This window comes from Lepisosteus oculatus, chromosome 7 (genome assembly GCF_040954835.1).
Source record: "Lepisosteus oculatus isolate fLepOcu1 chromosome 7, fLepOcu1.hap2, whole genome shotgun sequence".
In the NCBI taxonomy this organism is placed as follows: Eukaryota; Metazoa; Chordata; class Actinopteri; order Semionotiformes; family Lepisosteidae; genus Lepisosteus; species Lepisosteus oculatus.
In genome coordinates, this window is record NC_090702.1 from 19,626,154 (window position 1) to 19,650,614 (window position 24,461).

Consider the following 24,461-nt stretch of genomic DNA (forward strand, 5'->3'; position numbering starts at 1 on the left):
GACCTTTATACAGTAGGTATGTCACATTCTGATGAGATACCTTACAACCAGTTATCATGTTGATGTTGATATTATACTGTGTTAGATCTAACAGTTCATTTTTATACAAATGTTGTTAATCAGTATGGCAGGCTAGGAAAAACAGACAACGGTGACTTGCCACTAGAAGCCATTAAAGAAATCTATTACTTCATTAGAGATGAATTATTAATTGTTTAGGAATTGCACATTTTCATGTGTGTATTTAGGTCTCGTTTATAAATAAAGGGCATCATGGCATTAGTTGGTAGTTTGTTTAAAGAACAACCATCTTTGTATCTGAGAGAGTTTTTCCACAATAAAGATTTCCTTTAGTGTACTTCTTAGTGAGTTTATAGGCAACCATATTGACAATTTGTAATGTGAAATATGAATTGGCTTTTTTATATTTTTTACATAATCCTTTCCAGACTTTTTTAGTCTAATGATCACTATCCCACCAAATATATGCATTTATGCTGCTATCTCAATGTGACGTCCCTAATAGACTGTGTTCTTACTGAGGATGTGATTCAAATGAGTTAATTCAGGCAATAATGAGCTTGAGCAAAGAGAGAAGAGACATTGTTGTGAGCTGACCCTCATCTGCCAATTAAGGAGATGCATGCCTAAACCACAGTGAGCTAAGACAATAATTAAGAGTCTGCAATTATGAAAAAAACATTGCTAACCAACACAGTTGTTTTTGAAGGACAATTCTTTGGAGGACAGTGATGAAAAGCTATATCTGTATTATCTGCAACAATAACAATATCAGTGATAAGAACCAGGCAGTTTTATTTTTGCTAATAGGGAAAGAAAGGAGCACAAGATGCACGGTAATAATAATTAATACATAATGACAAAAGAGAGAAGAAAAATGCTGTAACTTCTATCGTAACATTTGCATCATTAACACTATAGTTTACATTTTTTTTAGTTTACAGCCTATGGAGATTTGACACTTCTCACAGAGATCTTGCGTATTATACAGTGTGAATGTGACTATGAGTGGTAAGATTTAATTATTTACAAAAAGGGAAAAAGAAACAACATATTTGCTACGTACTGGCTTTCTATTGCTTTGTGCGTCTAAAATTGCTTGTTTGATAAACTCATACATCATATTTACACTGTGCGGAATTCCTGGAAACTAGAGCCGGGATTTAAGTCAAAATTGTCAATTTAAATTGAAACTTGACTACAAAAAGTAATTTGAAATAACTTGATATCTGTTATGGGAGATTTGAACATGAAGATACTAAGCACAAATATAAATGCTACCCCAAAAAAACGGTTTTTGCTGATTTTGAAAGTACCATTGTATGGTTTGGGGGAAGTACATTTACAGAGAACTGCAACCAGTTATAAACTGCTCCGGACAGCATTCTCTTCTCTACACTGTGTCACGGATGTCGGAAAGGACTAACCGTGGAATGGCAGGAGAGCGAAAAGACCCTATGCATAGCGGCGAGATGGGGGTTAGCCCGGGCTCAGCTGTTCAGGGAATGTCGTATAGAAACCTATGCCCTCAGATAACGGACGTGAGGCGACCTGGTGCTAGGCGGGTTTCAGGACATCCGAACATCAATGCTGAGCCAAAGCAGAATGAAAGACCCGGAAATATATATCCCCAGAGAGAGAGAGAAATACCGGAAAGACAGCAAAGCACCGGAAACAAGAGACAGGACAGAGAAGGAGCGCCTTCTGCAGCCAGATTGACACACAGAGATCATCAATTCATCAAAATGTGGAAACTAAAAAAGAAATTGAAGGCGGAGTGGAAACATCCATTTTTCTTACCATAAGAAACAATACATGCTTCTTGAATCAATTTTTCCACATATTAAAATCATGTGAGAAATGCTCAGTGAATTAAGGATATTGCAAGTCACATACTGTAAATGACTTGAGAGCCATGTTTGGCTAGGTCATTATGATTTTAAGAGACATCACCTTCAAGGCACAACAAGTAGAGGATTTTCTGTGCTGGGAATTCATGCCGTAAATAGAGTTTGGTGTCAGCATTTTCCATCTTCAGTGCCATAAATGACAAAGACATACTTTTCAAGATTTTCAAGATATACTTAACTATTGGAAGGCTCTGAATTCCTTTACAAATAACAAAACAATTGTGTCTGTATCATAGCTGTAGAATGGTCCTTCAGCACAGTGGGTTACATGTTTAATATTCTCAGAGTGCAGCTTTAATACAGTAAGTAGCACTGAAATTGACTTTTAATAGAAAAATGTCAGGTACTGTAGTTGTCCAAATATAGTTTTGGCTACATGCTGAGTTTATTACTGAGTTAACTTCATACTGAGCTGAAGTGCAGGTTAAATATTCAGAGAATTGTATCAAGAAACCCTATGCATATTGTATTATACTGTACATTTAACATTTTTCACTTTTTCAATCAGCTTGTTTAAGACAAATCGATATTACTGTGTTTTCCTGCTTTGGCTAATTTTTTAATACCTTTGGCATCTGTTGAAATCTGACCTGAATAAGTTTTGGTGCCTGTAAAAAACACAAGGCTTGGATATTTACCCCATATAATTTTCTCCTATTGTCAGGCATTACATGTACAGACAAAAAACTGTACTCTGAGACATTTTCTAATCATGTGAAGGGGATCTGTGGTAGTTATCCTTTTCATTAAGTAACATTCAAGTTTATATTACTTTGCTTTATTCAATTACTCATTCATTGGCTCATTTCTGTTAGTAGTATATTGAATGATTGAATATCCAACATCTTGCATTTTAAAATTCCATATTTTGTCATAGCAGGTTGTTACAGTTTTAGCCAGATGGGACCCTATGCGGTGACTGATAGCTATGCAAACTGCAAGAAGAGTTATATGAAAGTCCGAGTGTACTTATCCGAATCATAGTTCAAATGCCATGGTCAAAGACAGGTTCGCAGGTTGGGAAGCCAAAGGTTCTGGAGTCAGGTAAGTCACAAGGAGAACTCAAGAGAGAAGGGTAGCTTCACTAGGTGAAAACCAATACTGAGCATTGAGGTCAAAGTGATGAAGGCTTAAGTAATTTGGGAAGTGGAGGCTGTGGTGAGGAAGGAGAGGTCTGGTTGGTTGATAAATAAATGCGATGGCGTTTGGAAATGGAAAGGGCTGAGGTCTGATAAGGATTAATGCAGAGTTGTTTGCGTATGGTTGGATTCTGACTGTGGGCAGTCGGGACAAAAGTCTCAAGTCAGTCCAGTGTTAGTAAAGGATTATATACTATTTTTACATTTAGTTTAAACTCGGCTGGAATGTCCTTTTGAATGTCCAAACATCTTCCAAAACTTTAGAAGCTACATTTGTTAAAATCTTTATGGCCTAATAGGTTCAGAAAAGAGTGTTAATAACCCGGTAGGAACTGCCTACTAATAATTAAATAATTAACAATAATAATAACAAAATTTAGCTTGTTCACATAGGTACTAATGTAGTATCATGGTGTTAATAGTTTGTTTGTACAGTATATATTGTACAAGGCAGATAAAGCAGATAGGAGTGTAACAAGGAAAAGCATGGCTATGAATTGCAGAAATGACAAACAGTGTGATTGCTACTGTATTTGTGAAAGTTATTCCACAAATAACTTTTATTAAAGAGTTAAACAAATGTAAAGGTAGAATTCAGTACTTTATAAATATAACATCTCGTAATCCTAAGGTGATTTTATCTTCTATTGTGGCATTGCCTTCGTCCAATATTTTCTCATATTTATCCCATTCACATGCTTACCACGGTCAAATTCAATCACAGAATAATAGTATTCTATGCCTCAGGCATAACTAATCCAATTCCATCACCCTCCGTATTGATTTGTTTTCACCACCATGAAGACTTTCAATAATGTATCCTATTGATGTTCTTTATTATTCTTCTGTCCATTTAGATGTGGCCAGAGCAATTGAACTTCTGGAGAAGCTGCAGGAGTCTGGGGATTTACCAGTTTCAAAATTGCAGTCACTAAAGAAAGTGCTCCAGAGTGAGTTCTGTACTGCAATCAGAGAGGTATGTCAATGTGCTTCTATCATTATGTTACTAGGGTCTTAATGTTAAGGTTAGAATGTGCAGATGATAGCGTCACTTACTGTAGGTTCTGCAGCACAGAGGCATTGTCTTTTTCCCTATTGAATAAGACAGAACATAAGAAACCAACAAATTCAGCCTTTTCATTCAGGCCTCCACACAAATGTGTAAAACCGAGAATGCTAAAGAAAATACTGTAAAGGCAAATGTAAAGTTAATCATTCTCACAGGTGTCATGCAGTCTTCTATCATATACTAGATAACATTTCCGTTTTTAAGACATTTTGTTACAGAGCAACACATCCATTTTTCTGTCAGCTATGTAAAATACAAAGCTATTGGAAAAAATAAATCATTAGGTATGACACAGAATTAAATGTTGTCAGTCCACTAGGACTTAAAAAGGACTGGTTGCCAGCCAACTGTGAGACTGAGCCAGTTATATTATGCTTTGGGCTTATACCTTGCACTGGGCAGATGGCTTTTATTCGTGATGATTAAGGGACTACATAAATCTAGGCATGCTTTACAGCTGTGCAAAGTGTAGGATGTGATTAGAGGTTACAATTATTGCAGTTATTAAGAGAGTAATTATTGGAACCATAGCTGTGCAGGACTTTAAAGCAGCTGCATTTCATATTCACGTGCTGCGATACCCACATGTCATTGCTGTTTGCTTCTACAGGCTCAGAACATGTTCAGAGGAAGCTGTACTTAAACAGCAATTCTGTTTAATTTATATAAAATCACTTAAGCAATTTTAAGTTAACACAGGGACATAACGTATACAGGGTATCTCTCCATGCACATAATCAGGTAAAAATGTTTGGAAAGTTGGTTCTGACCATAATACCTTTACATACAGTATTACGAAAGTAAGTGTCTTGTTAACGATTAACTGCTCTCTAAAGTTCATAAACCTGAAGGCTGAAAACATGTTGCTTTTAAGATAATGGATTCTTAACTTTAGATTCTACTCAGCTAGATGTCTGAAGAAGGCCAGGTCCATTCTCAAGGACCCCAGTCATCCCAGTCACAAACTGTTTTCCCTCCTACCGTCCGGTAAACGGTACCAAAGCATTCGGTCCAAGTCCAACAGACTACGGAACAGCTTCTACCTCCAGGCAATAAGACTGCTAAATAGCCAACCTGCAGCTCCTTTAGCAAATCACCTGTAATGGCTACATGGACACACAGTTTTCACTGTATTCAGCATAACTGCACTACTTGTATATATTGCATACACCATGGACACACAGCAGCTCTACTCATATTGAGTTTTATTCAATTTCTATTACGTCTATTATTGTGTAACCTTATTTTCATAACCTCTATTTTGTGATTTTTGTGATTCTTGTGATTTTTGAGAGCTCACGAAAAAAAACATTTCATTGCCAGCAACTACTGCTGCACGCTGTATTGTTGTGCATTTGATATATAAACTTTGATTTGATTTGATTTGAATTGGGTTTCATAGTAAAACTCTTAACCAGGCAAATATGATCTGCATAATTTTGCTTTACATCACAAGTGTGTTTACTGCTCCACAGTGCAGCAACTTTCCATAATGTTCTTGCAGCGATTTCTTCCTTCTCATCAGTCAATACAGCTATTACATTTATGCAAATATGACAAAAAGCCCCCTCCTTGTTCTTCTTAATTTGACTGTGGAATGTGACCGGGTCACTGGCACTAGGCCATCACTTACCATTTATAACTCTGCCCTTTTACTTGTTCTCCACCCCCTTTCAAACTCAGCAAAAACATAACATTTGTTGACCTTTGTAAAGCTGTATGGGGTATTCAGCAACTCAGCTGTTCTGGTACAGTACATTTTAGTACTGAAGCGTTTTTTATGCAGATCAACTAAAGACTACAGCCCGGGCTTAGGCTATTTTCAAAATTATTATAATTCAGATTTCAAAGCAAATGACTAGTTGGTAAATCCAAACTTTCTACTCAAATCAAAGGGAATCCCAGTATAAAGAGCAACATTTTTTTTTCTGGCTTTGACTTCTCCGTCTGTGTCTGATGTCAGCAGCTGTCTCTAGGGCTCAGGACAGTTGCTGACTGCTGCTTAAAGTGTCTTTCAATTTCCAGCTCAAAAAGTACATATATTGGGCCCTGGCTTCTTAAGGAGTACATAACTCAGCTTTTGGATAGCACAGTAAGTGTATCCAAAAGTACAGTACAGTAAGTGTATTGATATTAGCCATACTGTATTTCGTATTTAAAAATGAACAGTTGAACAGAGACCCCTAGTAAGCATAATCTATCTGAATTGGTTTTGGAAAACACAGATTTCCAAGTAGGATTAAGATGGTTTCTTATAATAAATGAATGGACTGAACAGTTAAAGAATAAGATGTGACTTCTGACAGTAATTCATTACAGAGAGGTTAAAAAGAACCATTAATGTTATTAATACATAAACTGTATAACACAACTGCAGCAGACCCTGATATTATTTAACCACACCTAATTTATTCACTTAGCTACATCAGCCTATTTAATGGACTGGTGAGCAAGCAAACGTGTTAAATAGATAGGAATTATTGCTTTTGAAACATGTGAAGAAATATTTTACAGATATCAACAAGTTTATAAGAGGAAGTATTATTATCATGAGTATGGGTATATTATTTTCTGTGAATAATGAAGCCGCAAAATATATACTGTAGCAATATTTGACAGACAGGCTGTTTTCAAGCAGGTAAATGCTGTTATATTGCAACAAAGAGATATTGTAAAAATGATCATCTTAAAAAGAGTCTATAATAACAAATACTATAATGTCACTGTCCATATCCTTAAAAAATCTAAATAATTTTCAATGTGACAAACTACTTTGTATCAAAAAGACATTTTATAAGAAACAATAGAAAGAAATATACTGTGGGCCAAGAAACTAATTGAGACCTGTGTTTTGGTGAAATTACAACCAAGTTGTTAAAGTTTCAATTCAGTGGAGAAACTATGACACAGCAAACTGCTGCTTTACATAATATGTATTATATTGGTAGTCTGAATGGTACACAGAGTTTATTTTCACATGTTTCACTGTTCATTCTGAAGAAATAAAATGTTATTGATTTCAAGGCCATTGAAAATTATGAATAAATCCCCATCACTTTCAATAACTGCTTTAAGCAATTCAGGGTCACAGAACACACAGATACAAACTTGACAATTAACTTACCAGTATGTCCTTGGGCAGTGGGAGGAAACCAGAGCACCTTGAGGAAACCCACTCAAATATGTGGAGAATGTACAAACGTCATGTAGATAGGACCCAAACAATTGAACACTGGACCCCAACACTGTGAGGTGGCAATGTACCAACTGTGTCACTGTGTCACCCAGATTATGAATACTTAATGATTAATTATAATAACTAAAATAATTAATTGCATTTATACAGCACTTTTCACCTCAAAGGAAATGACCCATTTCATTCACTCATGAAATTCAGTCCACACAGTTTTTATCTGAACTGTTCCAGCTAACATTTTCATTATTCTCATTATTCTGTTGTACAGCTTAATTTAAAGTTCCTTGATTCAAATTTTGTTGTATATATCCTAAACACTTTTATGTATATATACTAAAAGTCTGTTTGCTTTTTATTACGTCTTAGAGCCTAGAAAATGAAAATGATTTTAACATCATTAGTTAAAATGATAGTCTTCTATATAAGCAGCTTCTTTATGCTTAACATTTCCCTTCTCATATTTCTAGTAGAGTGTTTTTTCAATGTGCATTTAATAATCCACATTAAATGTCATCAGCCAGATGTTTGCCCATCCCTAAAGTTTTTATAAGTCTTTTTTTATTTCCTTTCAATTTCTTCAGCATTTTCTATTCATCTTCCTAATTTCAATGTCATATTTAAATTTCTCACATATTTTATATTGATAGTGTAAATGTACAATGATAGTGTAAATGTACAACATGTGTTGCTAAAACTTCAGTAAGTCATTAAGCTCATTTGTATACTACAAGCAACTGCTTAGGTAAAATCATTCTTGCCAATGAATGAAAGATTTGGAATTATTTAATTTAAATAAAAGCAAACATTAGAGATTTAAAGTGGTTAAGTTAATGTTCGGATGTCAGAGAATCCATTCATATGGTCAAAGGACTTGAAATGAGTGTTAATATGTCTGCTTTTAGGACGCTTAGAAACTAACCACATGGATACTTAAAGTAGTAACAGGAAAATCTAAAAAAAGCAACCAAAAATCTTAGCAGTCTCCTTACAGGTATTTGTGGGGTCATCATTTCAGATATTTACTGCATATATACTGATGGAAAAAAGAAACACAACACCTCCTCCACCACACTCTGGCCCTTCCATCTGCGTGGAACAGGCCGAAGAGTGACTCATCCGTAAAGAGGACCTGATGCCACTGCTGACAAATCCATCGTAGCCTCTGTTCGAGTGTGACGTCTGGGAGGTGTGAGGAGAGGGCCTGACAGGTCACCTTGCTCTAAGGCCAGCAGCACGGAGCGTCACTGTCCCGTCACTGATGCGGGCATTGTGTCTGCCAGCAGTTTCAGCAGCTGTACGGGTGGCAGATCTGAAACGATGTCTCAGATGGACCAGTCTGATGTGTTGGTCCTGCTCTGGTGTGGTCACTCGAGGGCGACTGGATCTTGGGTGGTCATCTGTCCTGCTGGTCTGCTGAAATCTTCTCTGCAGTCGGGACACAGTGGAGCGGCTTACTCCATAGTGCCTGGGAACACTGGCACATGACATGCCTGCCTGCAGCATGCCAGTGTCCCTCTCCCTTGCTTCTGGTGACATTCGAGGCATTATGGAATGCACAGAAAACTGACTGTATGGCCATTTTCTTCCAGTGACCTAAGCTTTGAGGCCTTTTTAAAGGTGACCTGATCAGGCATTGTTGCACCTGGACTTCATTGGGTGAAAGTGCACCTAACAAGCTTTCGTGCGATTGGGAAGTTGTAATGCCTCACTGCACAAGCTGTATTGCTGGTGAGAGGGCTTAAAATAAATTGACAACTTTTTGTGAAGGTACATAAGCTACTGTTTAACTATAGTATACTCATTCCAGAAATTGTTGCGTTTCTTTTTTCCATCAGTATATATTCAGATCTTGTAGTTTCAGAAAACTTGTAATTGTTTTAATTTATTGAAGATTAACAACTATGGTGGTGGTTACTGTAGGTAAAAGTAAAATGAACTGATTCTAGTTCATATTTTTCATTTTTTGATCTTTGATTGTGGAGGATACATTCATTGTTAGTTGAAGTGGAATATTGATGGTTTGGTTTGTTTTTAAATGTGTAACAGTATCAATAAGATCTTCATTGTAAGATTTTCAGTAGTCTTTGTATCCAATTAAGTTTAATTAAGCAAATTATAAACTGATAGTGGCATGAAACAGTACATTTATTATTTAAGTTACTTGATGTTTTGCATAACTTAAGTAATTCATTATATTTGTATATATTTTAGTCATAGTCTTATATAAAATGTCAACAGTCATATATAATGTGAGCATAAGCTATCTGATACTATTATTTGCTCCTTCACTGATAATGATACTTAAGACTGCCTAAATGCTGTATGATTAAAAAATACAGCATGTTCTAGTATGACACAAATAGGAGGCTAAGTAAAACAATTGTTGCTGCAAACAATACTGTTTTCTTTATGACTAAAAAAGTTGTGTTAGATTGAACCAAAGGAGAAGCTCAAAATCATTGTAAATATCAGTGTATTTTATGTGGTTTATTTCCTATGATGCCTATAGTCTGTTGAAAAGAATTAGGCCTCACTGCACAGTCAGTTTGACCTATATTTTTATAGAAGCAATTCACTTCTCAGTGAGTTTCAATCAATCCCAGTCCTGTAATTACTAAAACTGTAATTACTGACAGCAGTTCATTAGGTATTTAGAGCCACTAGAATAACTTATTACAGATCAAGACATTTGAGAGTTAATGGTATTACTGACAAAAGATTATACTTCATCGAAATGGAAATTTTCTCCACATGCTGCAGAAATTATATTCAGTACAGACGCAGATATGAATAATTTAAATGTAAAGCATAGATTTACACACTGGTTTATTATCAAAATATGTTTGTCTTGTATCCCCCACAAAAGGGAAAAACAGTCAAATCCATATGTACTGTATATATTTTGGCATTTCAGCCAGTAGTATTTGAGCATGTCTTATTCCTTCTATGTTTTTTCTCTGTATTTTTAAATGAAATGTTTATGTTAGATTGAAAAATTATGGCCAGATATTTTTTTTTAATGAGCCCACAAATAAAGTGACACTGACATTTCCATTGGTGTTATTTGCATAAACAATAAGGGATAAATGCCTGTATCTTCCTTTTGCAAATTAAACAGAATATGTGAATATTGAAGTTGTTTGTGTTCTTCTGGGATACTAAGTGAATTAAATGTTGTAGCCAAACTATTCTTTTTGTGAATTTAAGGTCTTGCAATTATTTTTATCATTTACCTCTGGAGTTGTGAATAGCAATGCCAATGATATGGGAGATATAACAGTAAGGGAGATATAGCACATTGGGCTCAATTATGAGTTTGCAAAAAATAGATACACAAACTACAGAGTGTTAACAGGCCTGTGTGTGAACACACAGTAAGCAGTGTGAGAGGTAGCTCCATGTAGCCATGTCAATTAACCGTACACAAGCCTATAAAAGAACTTAAACCTCTGACTACTGAAATGAGACGAAGCCTGAAATGAAAACAGCCTTGCACGAGTTGTGAGGCTTCACCGTTTTTACTCAGACACTATTCTGTTACTAAGATTAACATCCTTGTTGACATCTACAAAAATAAGCATTAAAAATAAACTGGCCTAAGTAATATAAAGTGGCTTTTGAGTTCCTTTAAGCAAAAAAGTGTTCCTGAAATGGTACTTTTGCAAAACTATTGCATGTAATATGACATTCTGCTGCACAAGGGCCAAAATTACAGTCATACTTTCATTTTGAAGTCATTATGTCAGTCACACAAATTAAAAAAAAAATATATATAATGTGTTTAATCCTATCCCTCAGTTCACTCTCCAACAGTAAAAAAGAGTCAACCAGCATACGCTCACCGCTGTTTTTTGAGAAATACTGTACAGTCCACAGTGTGCTTGGTTCAGTAGCAAGTCAGTTCAGTGATAGGGCCATAGTGAATTTAGCTACTGTGGCAACTTTAGCAACTGTGGAAGGGAACTGTAAAAGCTTACTGGCTTCAAAAAGAGAGGGGTAAACCAGGGCATCAAGGCATGAGTACAGAACATAGTAAAGCATTTTCAAACAGAACAATTGTAAAAGCAAAGTTTTTCTACTTAGTCAATGTAAAGCTGTAGTTCCTGAATTCCCCACTATAGTCCATTTAATCAGTAAGCCAAGATGGCAGTCCAGGCTGATCTCCACTATACATCGTAATGTAGAACGTAGGTCCTTGTTCAGGCCATAAAGGCCCATGGAGGAATGGGGGGCAAGGGCCACCATTTCTCTTGACCATCCAACACTGGAGGTGGAGGTGATGTGGTCAGCATCACACTCCGGCCAGCCTATTACCCCCGGAAGGATTAACCCCAGATATTCGTTTGGAAAGCAGGCTGAGTGGACCTGGGAGCCATCTGGAAGGAATTAGAGCAAGCTACAGTACATCGCTTGCCCATACCTGAGATTGAACCCAGGACCTTCCGGTCAGGGGCTACCTTTGCCGTCTGAGCTACAACTGCTCCAATAATGTAGTATATCACTCATAATATACTGTATATATTATGAATGAACAAATATTAATTCATACTCCAAATTAAATGACCATGAAACAATGTCCAATAGTGCAACCTACAGTAGACAGTTTGGCTAGACTCCTGGTTCCTTCTGCCATGAAGCTGAAGCTTGGCCAAAAATGCCCATTCCAGCATGGCATTGATTCAAAGCATTCAGCTCAGCCACATCGGCAAAGGAGTGGTAAACTGCACACAAAATACATGTTCTTGACTGGCCAACTCAATCTCCAAATCTCAATCCAATTAAAGGTTTGTGATCCCAACTCAAGTTCACTAACCTAAAATGGAGCACCTGAAGGAGCAATTTTTCATGGAGGAATATTTTACATGGAGGATTTTCTCTCCGAAATGCCAGAACTAATACAACATTGCAGGAGTTGTGTAATTTCTGCCATACGAGGATATACAAAATTCTGATTACGGGGATTTGATGTCATTTTTTCTGGCATTAAAATATTTATGACAAATACTGTATGACTTTGCTCTGTGCAGTTCTATCAATATTATTGTATAAATGTTTACGTTATTTTAAGCAAGAAACCTTTTTGTAAATCCAATTTGTAAATCCTCCTGTTATTTGATGTTTATTATTCTTATTTCATCAGGGGTGTGATATTTTGTTATATTTCTATGCTTCTACTGTACATTTTATGTTACATGTCTAAGTGACATTATACTGTATTTAGACATTCTAGGAGGCATTACTAATTTTAACAGCTATCTCGACATTTGAGATTTTATGATTGTGAGCTTGTTCACATTCTGAGGCAAGGGTGAGAAAATACTGTACATCTTAAATTTTACTTAACTGGCAGGCTTAATTTGAATGAACATTGCCTGCAAGTCATATTGTTTTCTTCTCTTTGAAGGTTTATCAGTACATGCATGAAACTATAACTGTGAATGGCTGCCCAGAATACCAGGCACGAGCTACTGCGAAGGTAGGCCCTTTCCAATTCAGAAGTGGTATGCTGTCTGTTGTATATTTGATTGTGCATATGTGTGTTTCAGGTTTTTTCAAGTGTGTTCTCAAATAGTGACATCCCAGACCAGTATAGCTGCTCCACAGGTAAAATAACCATAAGCACAATAATAGCCTGTGAAATTAAAAACCCAGCAATAAAGGGGTGCCTACTAAATCATGCTTGTTTCTTACAGATGTGTAATCATTTTTAGTTTTGGTTTTGTCTTTGCCAGGACTGTGTGATAATAGTATATGTCGATTTTCTTTAATTAAATTTAATACTAGATGTGATCCTAGTATCAGGATATGCATGTTAGAATGATTAAATCTGATGCCATAAGCGGTAGGTAAGGGAAACAGATAAACACAAAATTTACTGTGAAATTGTGTTTATTTTAGTTGGTTTGAAGCTTTATTGTTGTTGATATAGTACTTGTCCTTTTTTTGTTAAATATTAATTTACAAATTTCTCTGTTTTTCACTGTCAAACATTTTTATCTTTCTTATATTACTGTGATAGACAAACAGAAAGTGTATAAAGGAAATTACATGACAGGTACAATGCTGCTGGATTTCATTTTTAATTAATTAAAATACAGAATACAGTATCTCAAGCTTTTACAAATATAAGAGAATCAAAATGATGTCTGTTGCACACATCTCTGCACAGTTTTGTTTCAGGGTTATCATTTTTGTGGAGCACATTAAAAATAGGAGCTACTGTAATATAACATACTACACTATGTAGTTCTGACTATACTCACCCCTTAAAAAATAAAAATGAAAAAATTGAGTGCTCGTGCCAAAAATTGCTTTCAACATTATACCCAACTCATGAAACCCTAATTTATTATGTGTAGAACACACTACAGAAGTACTAAGGCTCTTTATTTTGCACACCTTGGCAGTCTGTGCAGTCAATGCATAAGTTGTGACTAATTAGAAAAAATAGATTAGGATAAAGCATTCATGGTCATTAAATAGCTTAGAGACCTAATAATGGATGTACCAATGACATCACAAAGCATTTCACTGAATAAACAAATTATATAGTATTCACATTGTCTACTGCACATTGAAAGGTAAAACAGCCTGCGGTTTATCTCTATGGCATGTGTCTGTACTGTCACAATAATACACAAAGCAAAAGGCTTAGATTAACAGTGGTGAGGTGCAGTTTTCTGTAAACAAAAAAAAAGTTTGAAATGCCAAAAAGCTGTTATATGTGGTTTGATAGTGTATTGGATGAGCAGGGGAGAGCAATTCCTTATGGCTGTCAGCTGAGAAAGGAATATTTACCCCCATTTCCAATTCGCACTAGTAAACAGTCGAAAATCTGATTTGAAATATGTTGTAGTGTGTCTGTAATTACTGCTAAGTATGTTTTGTACATTTCCTTTCTTATGCAAACAATTAAAAGTACCTCAACAGTTATATTACAAGATACTGTTTATCGGTACTCTATGAAATACTCTATTGTAAGAGGGCATTGATATGTTAGTAGTCAAAAGTACACAATTGAGGCTTGCTGCCCAATTAAATGCCTTTGACGTAATATTTACATAGTAGCTCTGACAACCACTGGCACAGACGTCACCTCAAATTCAACACCGCCAGTGTTTCACATTTTAAGTGGCCTGTGTTTATCTTTGAGATCTCCTCCTGGATGCTAGTTTTTTCACACTGTTTATCTCTTGGGAAAGGCCGTACAGTAACTCTCCCTTCCCAGTTTCTGGTCGCTTGGTTCTTCTCACACAAGTCACTAGATCGTCACTCTCCATCTTCATGGCACGTGTTCGTCACACTTACTAGATTACCGAGCCTTCTTCATCAGCAGCACACTTCAACCCCATTGAGCCTGACAAATGAACTATCAGCTGGATGCCTTTCCAGCACCTGTGACACTCCTCATTACAGAACTGAATTGTGTTTTCTCTCATATCCCTCGCTATGTAAGCTCCGGCCTGTAAGCCAGCCCAATCCATTGTCTAGTAAGCACTCCCTTCTATGGCTCTCACCCTCCCACCTTGCAGGTTGAAGCCGAGACACAGAACAAAACCATTGTCCGTCCAACTGTTCATATAAGCGGTGGCACAGTGGCGCAGTGGTTCACATTGCTCTTTTTCAGCGCTAGAGCCCTGGGTTCAGTTTCTGGGGTGCTATCTGCTTGGAGTTTGTATGTTCTTCCACACATTCTCATGGGTTTCCTCACAGAACTCCCAAAGTCCAAAGGCATGGTGTTAAATTTACTGGCTTCTAGGAAAATTGGCAGTCGTGTCCTGTCCTGGGTGTATCCTGTATTGGATAAAGCATTTAGAAAATGGTTGTCTGGATGTTCATATACTGTAAACCTCTTTATTATCCCAGAGGTATGGCTAATTTCACACAGAGCCTATGCTGATAGCTTCTTTCCCTTATGTGGAATTTCACTCCCTGTGAGTATTCATTACTCATTCAGATTGTCATTCAGTGAGTTTTTCCAGTTAATTCTCTCTACTTCACAGTAGCCCTTTCCAGTAATAATTACTACAAATAAAGTACAAATAAAGCAGCAAATAATCATTTTTTAAACCTTCCCCAAACTCAAAAATATTTTTAAAGACCATCTGAGAGACACAATAACAGGAAAAGTGTATGTTAATCATTCTGGGATCTGGGTTGAAAATATGAGTTAATGATAAATAAAAACATTTTAATACTTCATGCATTCTCTGAAGTGCCAGTAAATGGACATGCTACTAACACATTATGTATTATAAACTCATGATTGGGGCTGGAGGATTTACATACAGATTATAAAACCAGGCAGGACACCACTAAAACTATGATCTCAGATTCTAAATTAAAAAAAGATTTTTCTGTGCATATTTCTCATGCACACTCCTGTACTTGTACATTGCCCAAATTAATTGTCTGCTTCACACAATGATAAAGAAACTCCAATGATTTATTAGGCTATTAGCTTTTTATGATACTGTACAGCAAAAGTAAAAAGTATTAATGTATAACAAAGATCATTAGTTTTCTTTTTTGACCCAACAAAACAGTATCTTACTTCCTAAAATGTTCTTTATAAAAACGTGTTCATAAAACCATAAACCCCCTTCATAAAACAAGCTTCTTACTGTACGCCTCTGATTCTGTGATGATGGTCACTGTTCTCGAGGTTTGAGCAGTGAAATCAGTGACTCAACCATGTCCCTTAGCCTCAAGCTGTGTTCTGATGTGTTGTACATGTATGCCCAAAGCTGCACAACTTGGATCTGTCTGGGCTCATACTTGTCTAAAACCACTTGTAGGAGCTATAAAAGTAATACTTTGCAATATATTTGTTTTATCTAAGGAGCAGTACAGATCGCGGTTTACTTCTCATTCTAGAAAGCCAAACCATTTAAACATCCATATTCCTATGCTTTACAGTATATAGAGTACCATACAATATGCTCTGATTATGAATAGAGTGAATTACAGGAATATGTATAGTTTATCTTATGAAAATTGATGACTAATATACATTTCATTTCAAATAAGCCTGCTAATCATTTCAAAGTCTTTCAAGGTTGTGCAGCTGCCCTCAAATAGCTGCAGGAGTAATTGAACATAAAAAAGTGATGTAATCACATACAATTAATGTCTACACTGAACAATTCAGGCTTGAATCATTTTCAGAAACCTTTGGTAAAAAAATCAAAACAAATTTTGATTTTTTAGCTTCTGATTGCTATTCTGAACGCTATGCTATTCCTAAACAGGAACCAGATTTAATTAACTATGAAAATGTTAAAAAAATATTACAGACTAGATAGATTTATTTTCTTTATTAGGACAGATGTCATTTAACCAGGTGACAAAGGAACAAGTAATAGTTTTTTTTTTCCATGCTGAAGAGAAGAAAGAAAACACAAGGTTTCGGCTATGGAGCCACGCATGCTGACCTACCCACCTGAACTAATTAAACCAGGTGGCATGGTGCTGCAGTGGTTGGAATGACTGCTCTACAGCCCTGGGGCCCTGAGTTCAAACTGTGTGGAGTTCTCCCTATGTTTGTAAGGGGTTCCTCCCATAAGTCCAAAGACATACTGGTAGATTAACTGGGATGGATGTTATTAAGATAAGAGGTGAATTAATCATTAAAATTGAGAGTACATCACCATGATATGCTTGTGCCACCTTAAAGTGTCTTGTACAGTACCTCTATTTGCCTGAAAGTGTTTAAAAATGATAAATGTGCTATGTTCTAAATGCATATTAAACTTTGCCACCTGTTACAAACTAATTAGCATGGACCTAAACTATATATAAATACTTCGGTACTCAAGGCGATGTGTTAAAGCTGCAGACACATCAAAGAAGATAGTATTTTGCCTTTAAGCTTCAATAGTCTTGAGAATTCCATCCAGAATTCATTATTCTGTCAAGTATTTCGTTTTATGCTTGTCTTTAACAGGGCATTCTCTTAATGTTTCTCTGCTGAAGTGAGAAAATATGTGCCTCTAAGACTGCATATTCTTGTACTTGTCTTTTTTATCCCTTATATTCTTACTTTTTAAGCATATATAGTATATTGCCTTAACAAAGAATAAATTACTCCTTATAATGGGTCAGTTCACCAGCAGTGATTACAGCTCTGCTGCACTGATTCCACTAGTTCTGTTCACAGGACCAGAACTGCTGAGTTGTTTTCTCACAAGATTCAGTTGTGCATCCCTGTTGGTATTTTTTTTATTTGCCAGCTACTATCTGTAAACCATTGATACTTTCATAGACCATGCTTCAGCAATCTTGTCACTTTTAAGGCCAGTTACTGTACACCAGCCTTCTTTCTTATAGGCTTGTAAGAAAGGCTTGCTCTGCTGCTAGTTTACATTCTACGGATATCTTGGGTCATGTCATATGCTCAGTCATTTGAAACACACCATTCAGCTCATTCTGGCATTCTGGCAATTTTAAATAGCAATCACAAAGCACTTGCCATTTTTTTAAATCACATGACAGAGTTTATTTTTTATTATGACGAAAAAACAAACAGTCCTAGTCAAGCAACCAACAAACCAATCTTCTTCAGAATTTACTGTGTAAAAAACATACTGTATGTCCAAAGAGTCATTGATGTGCATTTGTATTCTGATTGCTTGTTTGGAGGTTTGTGTTTTCTTTACTGAGAGGGAAATTGTTTTTCTTTCTCAAAGAGCTGGTGTTTATAGGATCTAGTCCACTTAATTTTTCCTGGGGGAGGTGTTGCAAATGCATAATGGTTTTTGGTCTGTGTAACTTAAGGTTTACGTGGGTGGAGTCTGTGCTCATCCCAGACATTGCGATAAGTCCCAGGAAAAGGCATTGGTACCTGTGCCTGAAGATAACTGGAACCTGTTAGCCAAACAGACAAAGCAAAATGCTCTCTTAAATTTCATAAACTAAATTGTCATAAATACACCTCTACCTGTGATAAACATGAACATGCTTTATCTAGTATTATACAAAACTATGAAGCTCATAACATCAGCAGGAATGACATGGGCTTTCTAACTGGCAAGATTTGGCTGTTGATAAGACTGTTGATAAGACCTTTAATATGAGGAGCACCTGGTCACTCAACCTATTTGAGTTGAAACAAAAATGCAGTTAACCAATTGCTTAGTGAGCTGTCTTTCATCATAGCCAGAAAGCTGAGCAAGTGGTTTGTACTGTAATTCACAATTTAAAGAAATAAAAAGGTCAGAAGATAAGCTTTGCAGCTTCTTCAAACAAATCACAAAATAGATAGAAAAAGAAGTTTCTTTTTCAGAACATCTGGCTTTAGTGAAGTGAAAACATTGTATTTAAGTAATATGAAAAATGCAGATGTTTTGGTAAAATGCTTTTGACAAATCTTTTCCAGTTTCATAAATAAGATATATGATTATAAGTGTTCTCAGATCTCATAAGACAGTATAGAAAAATGCTACACTAAGTTAAATTATTCTTGCAAGGGGAGGGTGCACAAATTACTGAAACCAGGGGTATCAATACCTTTAATTGTGATGCTTTTTTTAGAAATAAATGTATAATTTGTGAAATGTGTAATTTTGATTGATTCTATTGAAAATGTAAGAAACTAAAATATATTCCACATGTGGGAAAATTACAATATAGCTCACTAACAGTGCTGTTTATTTTATTCAGCCTTTTTTGCACATCTTTATCAAGGGTGCCAATCATTTTGGAGGTGATTGTGACCTAAATGCAGGTAAAATGCAGCATAACTTAAAATCTAGTATGGGTAGATACTCCATTGTATTCATATGGAATTTCCCATCTTTTCAGTTGTATACTAGATAGCAAGACATGCATGACTTCTTTTACTAGGCTTAATTACTTTCTAGCAGGTTCTCCAATCCTAGTCCTGGTTACCTCAGTTCATTAATTCATCTAGAATACCTGAGGTATCTATTTGAACACTAGGAACACTTGTTAAAGTGATTAAATAAGCAAGCAATGCTTAAATAATGGGAAAACTAGTCCTTGAATGATGACTAATACTATGATGTTTGCTCCAAATTCACCCATTACTTTTTGTAACCGCTTCTTTCAATTCAGGGCCGTGAGAAAGCCAGAACCTATCTCTCCAAATAACAGGCACAAGACGGGGTACAACCTGGATGGAACGCCAGTCAGTTACAGGGCAGACAGACACAACCACAGACACACCCACTCAGACGTAGGGCCAATTTTCACAGAAGCCAGTGAACATACCAGTTATCCCAGAACTCCAGCTCTGTGAGGCAGCCGTGCTAACCACCGCACCACTGCGCAGCCCTTTTGTTCCACATGATTTCGAAAATACTTAATTGAACACACCACCTGTTTAAAGGATCGTATGTACTGTGAATTGTTTCAGGACTTTAGAAATTGATTATTGAAAGGCTACCTACTGTATAATACCTCAACTGGTACACTCCAGAACGAGGTTTAAAAGATCCCTGTCAGGAACAGTTCTTTCCGGGCCCTATGGGGGCGACACGATCCAAAAGGTGAAGAAACAATAGGGAAAAATATCATGCAGGAGTCGGTCAGGAGACAGGGGGGCGTGTCCATGCAGTGCTAGTCTCCGGGGGGAGTGAATCCAGGGCGAACAATCCAAGGGTAAATCCAGAGGGGGAATCCAAGACGGGAGGTTTAGTCCAAGACCAGGGGATCCATCCATAGTTAAAACCAGAACTGGGTCGGGACCGGCGGTGCAGGGAATCAGGAACAGGAAACTAAAACCATAACGGAGCCAGACGCGGCAAGACCCCGGGCTCTCACGACACGAAAATCAATGAGAAACCCCGAGCAATCGCCTGCGTCTGGCTTTAAAGGTGGAACTAAAGAGGGGATGGAATAAGGAACAGGTGTGGGGAATGGGACAGAACGAGGAAGGGCTGGAGCGCCCTTAAGAGGAGGAGTAACGATCGTGACAATCCCCTACTCTACAGAGTATTATGAACTCCCTCTACAATGTCTGACATGTCACTATAGCGTTTCACTTCCAACAAGCAATGTAGACACTTGAATTCCCATCCTAGATGCCATAAATAAATGCATTTAAACAAATGTGGTAGGGTCAGACCAAGAAGTGCAACAAACACATCTGTCTTACTGTAACTAACTGTATAACTCTAATGGTTTATTCTGAAACATTTTTTGACCTACGGTAGAACCAAAGTCTGAAAAGTATCACTTGGTTACTTGTGTTTTCAAGGAAATCTGTAAAGGTTTGAGAAATTAATCTGAGGTGGAAGTTAGGGGAAAAAAATGAATTTAACAAATTATCTTTGCTCTCTTAGTAAATCCTCCAGTGAATAAGTTAATGTCATTCTCTGAAATGTAAGTGCAGGTAATTAGCCTATAATTGTTCCTGGACACCTCTGCTTATTTGCAAATTTTCCTTCATGAAAGGACTTGTATTATCTGATTCCCTCCTCCCAGGCCACAGTAGCTGCATTTGCAGCCAGTGAAGGTCATTCACACCCCCGGGTGGTTGAGCTGCCTAAGACAGAGGAAGGCCTTGGTTTCAACGTGATGGGTGGAAAGGAGCAGAACTCTCCAATCTACATCTCGCGCATCATTCCTGGAGGAGTGGCAGAGAGACATGGAGGTCTAAAGAGAGGAGATCAGCTCTTGTCTGTCAACGGCGTGGTAGGTCTGCTACACTCTTGTATTTCAGTATTCTGCTTTTCTCCTGCTGTCCCTCTGAGCATTCATTTCTGAAATGAACAGCAATTAAAATAATTTAAAACCTCATGATTTATAAAACGACATTAACATCCTTGCACAAATATTTAATTCAAAGCTTCAATGTTTAAACGTCCTTTCAAATCATATTAGAAACTGACAGAAGCATTATTCATTATTAATTTGTAGAGAAAAAGACACTCTGTTTTTACAACTCATGTAAATATTTTAGTTGTCCGAATGCGAATCAATTTAGGCATTTAGAGTTTAACAGTAAACGATATTTATAAGGACAGTATGAATTGAGTGAATCAATATATTTGAAAATTGATTTCTTTAGTTAATGAATTACTAATGGCATTAATAAAGTAGTCCAAGAAAAATATTTTCCCCCATTACACAAAGAAGAATATACCAATATGATTTATACCTTTATGGAAAGTGTCCTGTTTTTCAATGGTCTGTAAAATGTTTGAGTATTTGAGTCATGAGTCATTCATTAGTGACGAGACACAAAGGAGATGATGGATGTAACAAAGTCAGATACACTGGTAGTGCTTTCAACTGGCTTCATGGTTCTGTAAAGGCACAATTCAGTTTCACCTGGAATGATGTGTTGTAGATATAAGGAACTGTAAACTCACAGTTAAACACACGAGCAAAGTAAGTCTGGAAAGTTGGACTGTATGCCAAGTGTAAAATTAAATTGACTTATTTGAGTTTAAATTTGTTTTATTATAAAATTGACTGAAGTGAAATCTGCACTTTTGACATTGCTCTCCTTGCCAAGGATCTATACCATCAATGGCTACCTTTGAAATATATGAGTTATTAAATAATCTAGATTTAGAATGCCTCATTTTTGTCTTTCACACAATGTTCCATCATGACTTAAATGTCTCCTTCAAAGTGATTCTGGGTTAGCAATGAAAATGAATAATGGTAGGCTGCCCAGAGGATTTAGTAAAAAATGTCTGACATTCACAAAATATAATTGGTAAATATTTCATTAACGAGGCTTTCGCAGCAAGTATTTGATGTGTAATTCCCATTTATAAAGGAGAAAGAATGTTCCTTTGTTTGGCCTTACATTCTGTTATAATTGTGAACCATTAAGCTTACAATTGTGCACATTAAAATTGAATTATTTTGTAACTTCTTTGATGGTATTTATCACAGCTCACAGAGCAGCACACTAAAAGATACATGTACAGTTCAACTGTTCAGCTGTACATAATGCTATGAACTGCAGTTATAATTTTGTATTTTAATTTGTTTAAGTACCAATAATTGTGGGGCATAAAAAGCTTGTTTATAATTATTAAAATCATTGCACCCTTGCTTCAAAAATAAATTATTCATCTGACTAATCCATTTCTACCACTCTTAACTGTTATGTACTTATATGCAGTATTTTCAGAATACACTGTCCCAGAGCCCAATACAACAATTATTATTCAACGTGGTGTCATATAGTTTGAATGGAAACATGTCATGTCATTTACCAAACCGCTTTATACCATACGATGTCGCGGGAAGCCGGAGCCTTCTTGGCAAGCAACGAGCACAAGGCAGGGTTCACCCTGGATGGAGCGCCAGTCCATCGCAGGGCAAGTGCAAGCCAATCCTACATGGGGACAAACAAGGTCTGGGCATCATTGGAAAAGGTCCTGTCAGACTACTGGCTTCTGGCAATGAGTGGTCCAGAGAGAGGGGCGTAGTGGAGGGAACCTCATTCTATAAATGCGAGGCAAGGAGTGGGAAGATGTGCCAGGTGAAACTGTAAGTTAAGAGTCAAGTTAGGGTTGATTGGGCATGAGGGAAATGCACAGCAAGTCTACAGCTTGGGACACAAGGTTAGGGCGTCAGTGAGGTTGTGTGTCATTACTGCGAGTGAATTAAGTCTGAGAGCGAGAGTGAGGTGCTGGAGACTGTAGTAAGTGTTGTGTGTGTACACCCAGCCTGGTGGTGTCAGTGGCTGGAAGTGGACCTGGACGCCTGAGGTTTGACAGGTTGAGAGTGAGAAGACCAGTAGCCATCATTGAACAGCATTGTGTGACAGCAGGGGGGCAGGAAGCTCAGAGTGAAATGCGTGTGACACCGGGGTTCATGTGTGAGAACTAGGAGCAAGGAGGCTCCAACAGTAAGAAGACTGCTAGTAGAGTGAGGAGCAGAGTAGGCTTTGGGTAATATCAGGCAGCTAGAGGCTCCATATGTGAATTAGAGAGAGGAGTTCGAGGCTTCTTGTGTGATGGGTAGGGACAGGGAAGCACTCCGTGAGTTAATGTCTTCATGGCACCATGGTGGCTCGCTGGTAAGGTAAAGACGGCAGTAGAATGATTCTGGCCAAAACGGAACGACCAGGACGAGGGTCTTCTACTGCTACTTTCTGAAAAAAACTTTCTAGCATAACAGAGAAAGAACTTGAGGTGAGGTTTGTTGAGCCTGGGTGTCCAGACAGCGAAGTGCTCTGCAGTATGAGTGAACCTTGAGAATGATCTTGGAGGAGATCACGAAAGGACAGAGGTATGTATGAGTAGAAGGTCCACAAGCCGAGGTCTCAGAGAACATGGCAACTATATGCTTGTCCTAGACACCCCGGACAGGGGGCCATGGAGCAGAATGCCTGTAAATTGAGGGAAAGTGAATGAAAAATTGCCCAGCAGGTCATGATGGGCATATGGCTGTATCTGTTTCTTTCTGTAATGGGGCGGCCATGCATCATGGCTTCACAGTATGTAATATTAAGGGTTTAAAGATAATTGAACAGGATGGTTATATGATTTTGTCAGGTACTGTAGGTATCAATATTAATTTTAGAATTTCAGCATTCACCTTCAGATTGATTGAATGCACAGGACATGTTAAATATATTTTGAAATAAAGGAGAAACTTTCCTATATTGTAGCATAATTTACACACCTTTTTGTGTTTATTACTTAAATTATTAAATATTATAACTGTTTATAATGGTTAGTTGAATGAAAATTATCCTGAAGTTATATATACTTTAGTATATATTTTATTGAGATATTGATGTATTCTTCTAAAAATAATTAAATATTTTTGTTGTCTGGTTGTAGACATTTTGAATAACACTTCCCTGGTGTTTTATAGAGGGCATATCTTTATACTCTGATAGTAAACTTTCACCTCTATGTGAAGATATTATTAACTGTAGCATAACTGGCACATTTTCAACAAAGGTAGGGTTAGGCTTAGTCAGCAAAGACTCTCTGCTCTTGATGAAACAGTGATGCTTTTTTAGGCAACAACCAGATTACAGTGATATCGGTGTGAGTGGCTTTGCTCGTTCAGTCTGTACTTACACTAAAAAGAACTGGGATACACTTACCTCACAAGATTTCAAAAGCAAAGCAAACCAAATATATCTCCAATAGTAACTTCTCAAAAGCTATCACAATTTGACCCTA

The 24,461-nt window shown here is 37.0% G+C and overlaps 1 protein-coding gene across 2 annotated transcripts in view; it reads left to right on the top strand.

Moving 5' to 3' along the window:
* The window catches only part of lin7a (lin-7 homolog A (C. elegans)), a 62,995-nt gene that overhangs the window by 26,878 nt on the left and 11,656 nt on the right, over nt 1–24,461 (top strand). For both annotated transcript variants that reach the window (XM_015352916.2, XM_015352917.2), the window contains exons 2-4: nt 3,928–4,046; nt 12,740–12,811; nt 20,782–20,991. In XM_015352916.2, coding sequence (XP_015208402.2) covers nt 3,928–4,046; nt 12,740–12,811; nt 20,782–20,991 — 401 coding nt within the window. The remainder of the gene's footprint in view (nt 1–3,927; nt 4,047–12,739; nt 12,812–20,781; nt 20,992–24,461) is intronic.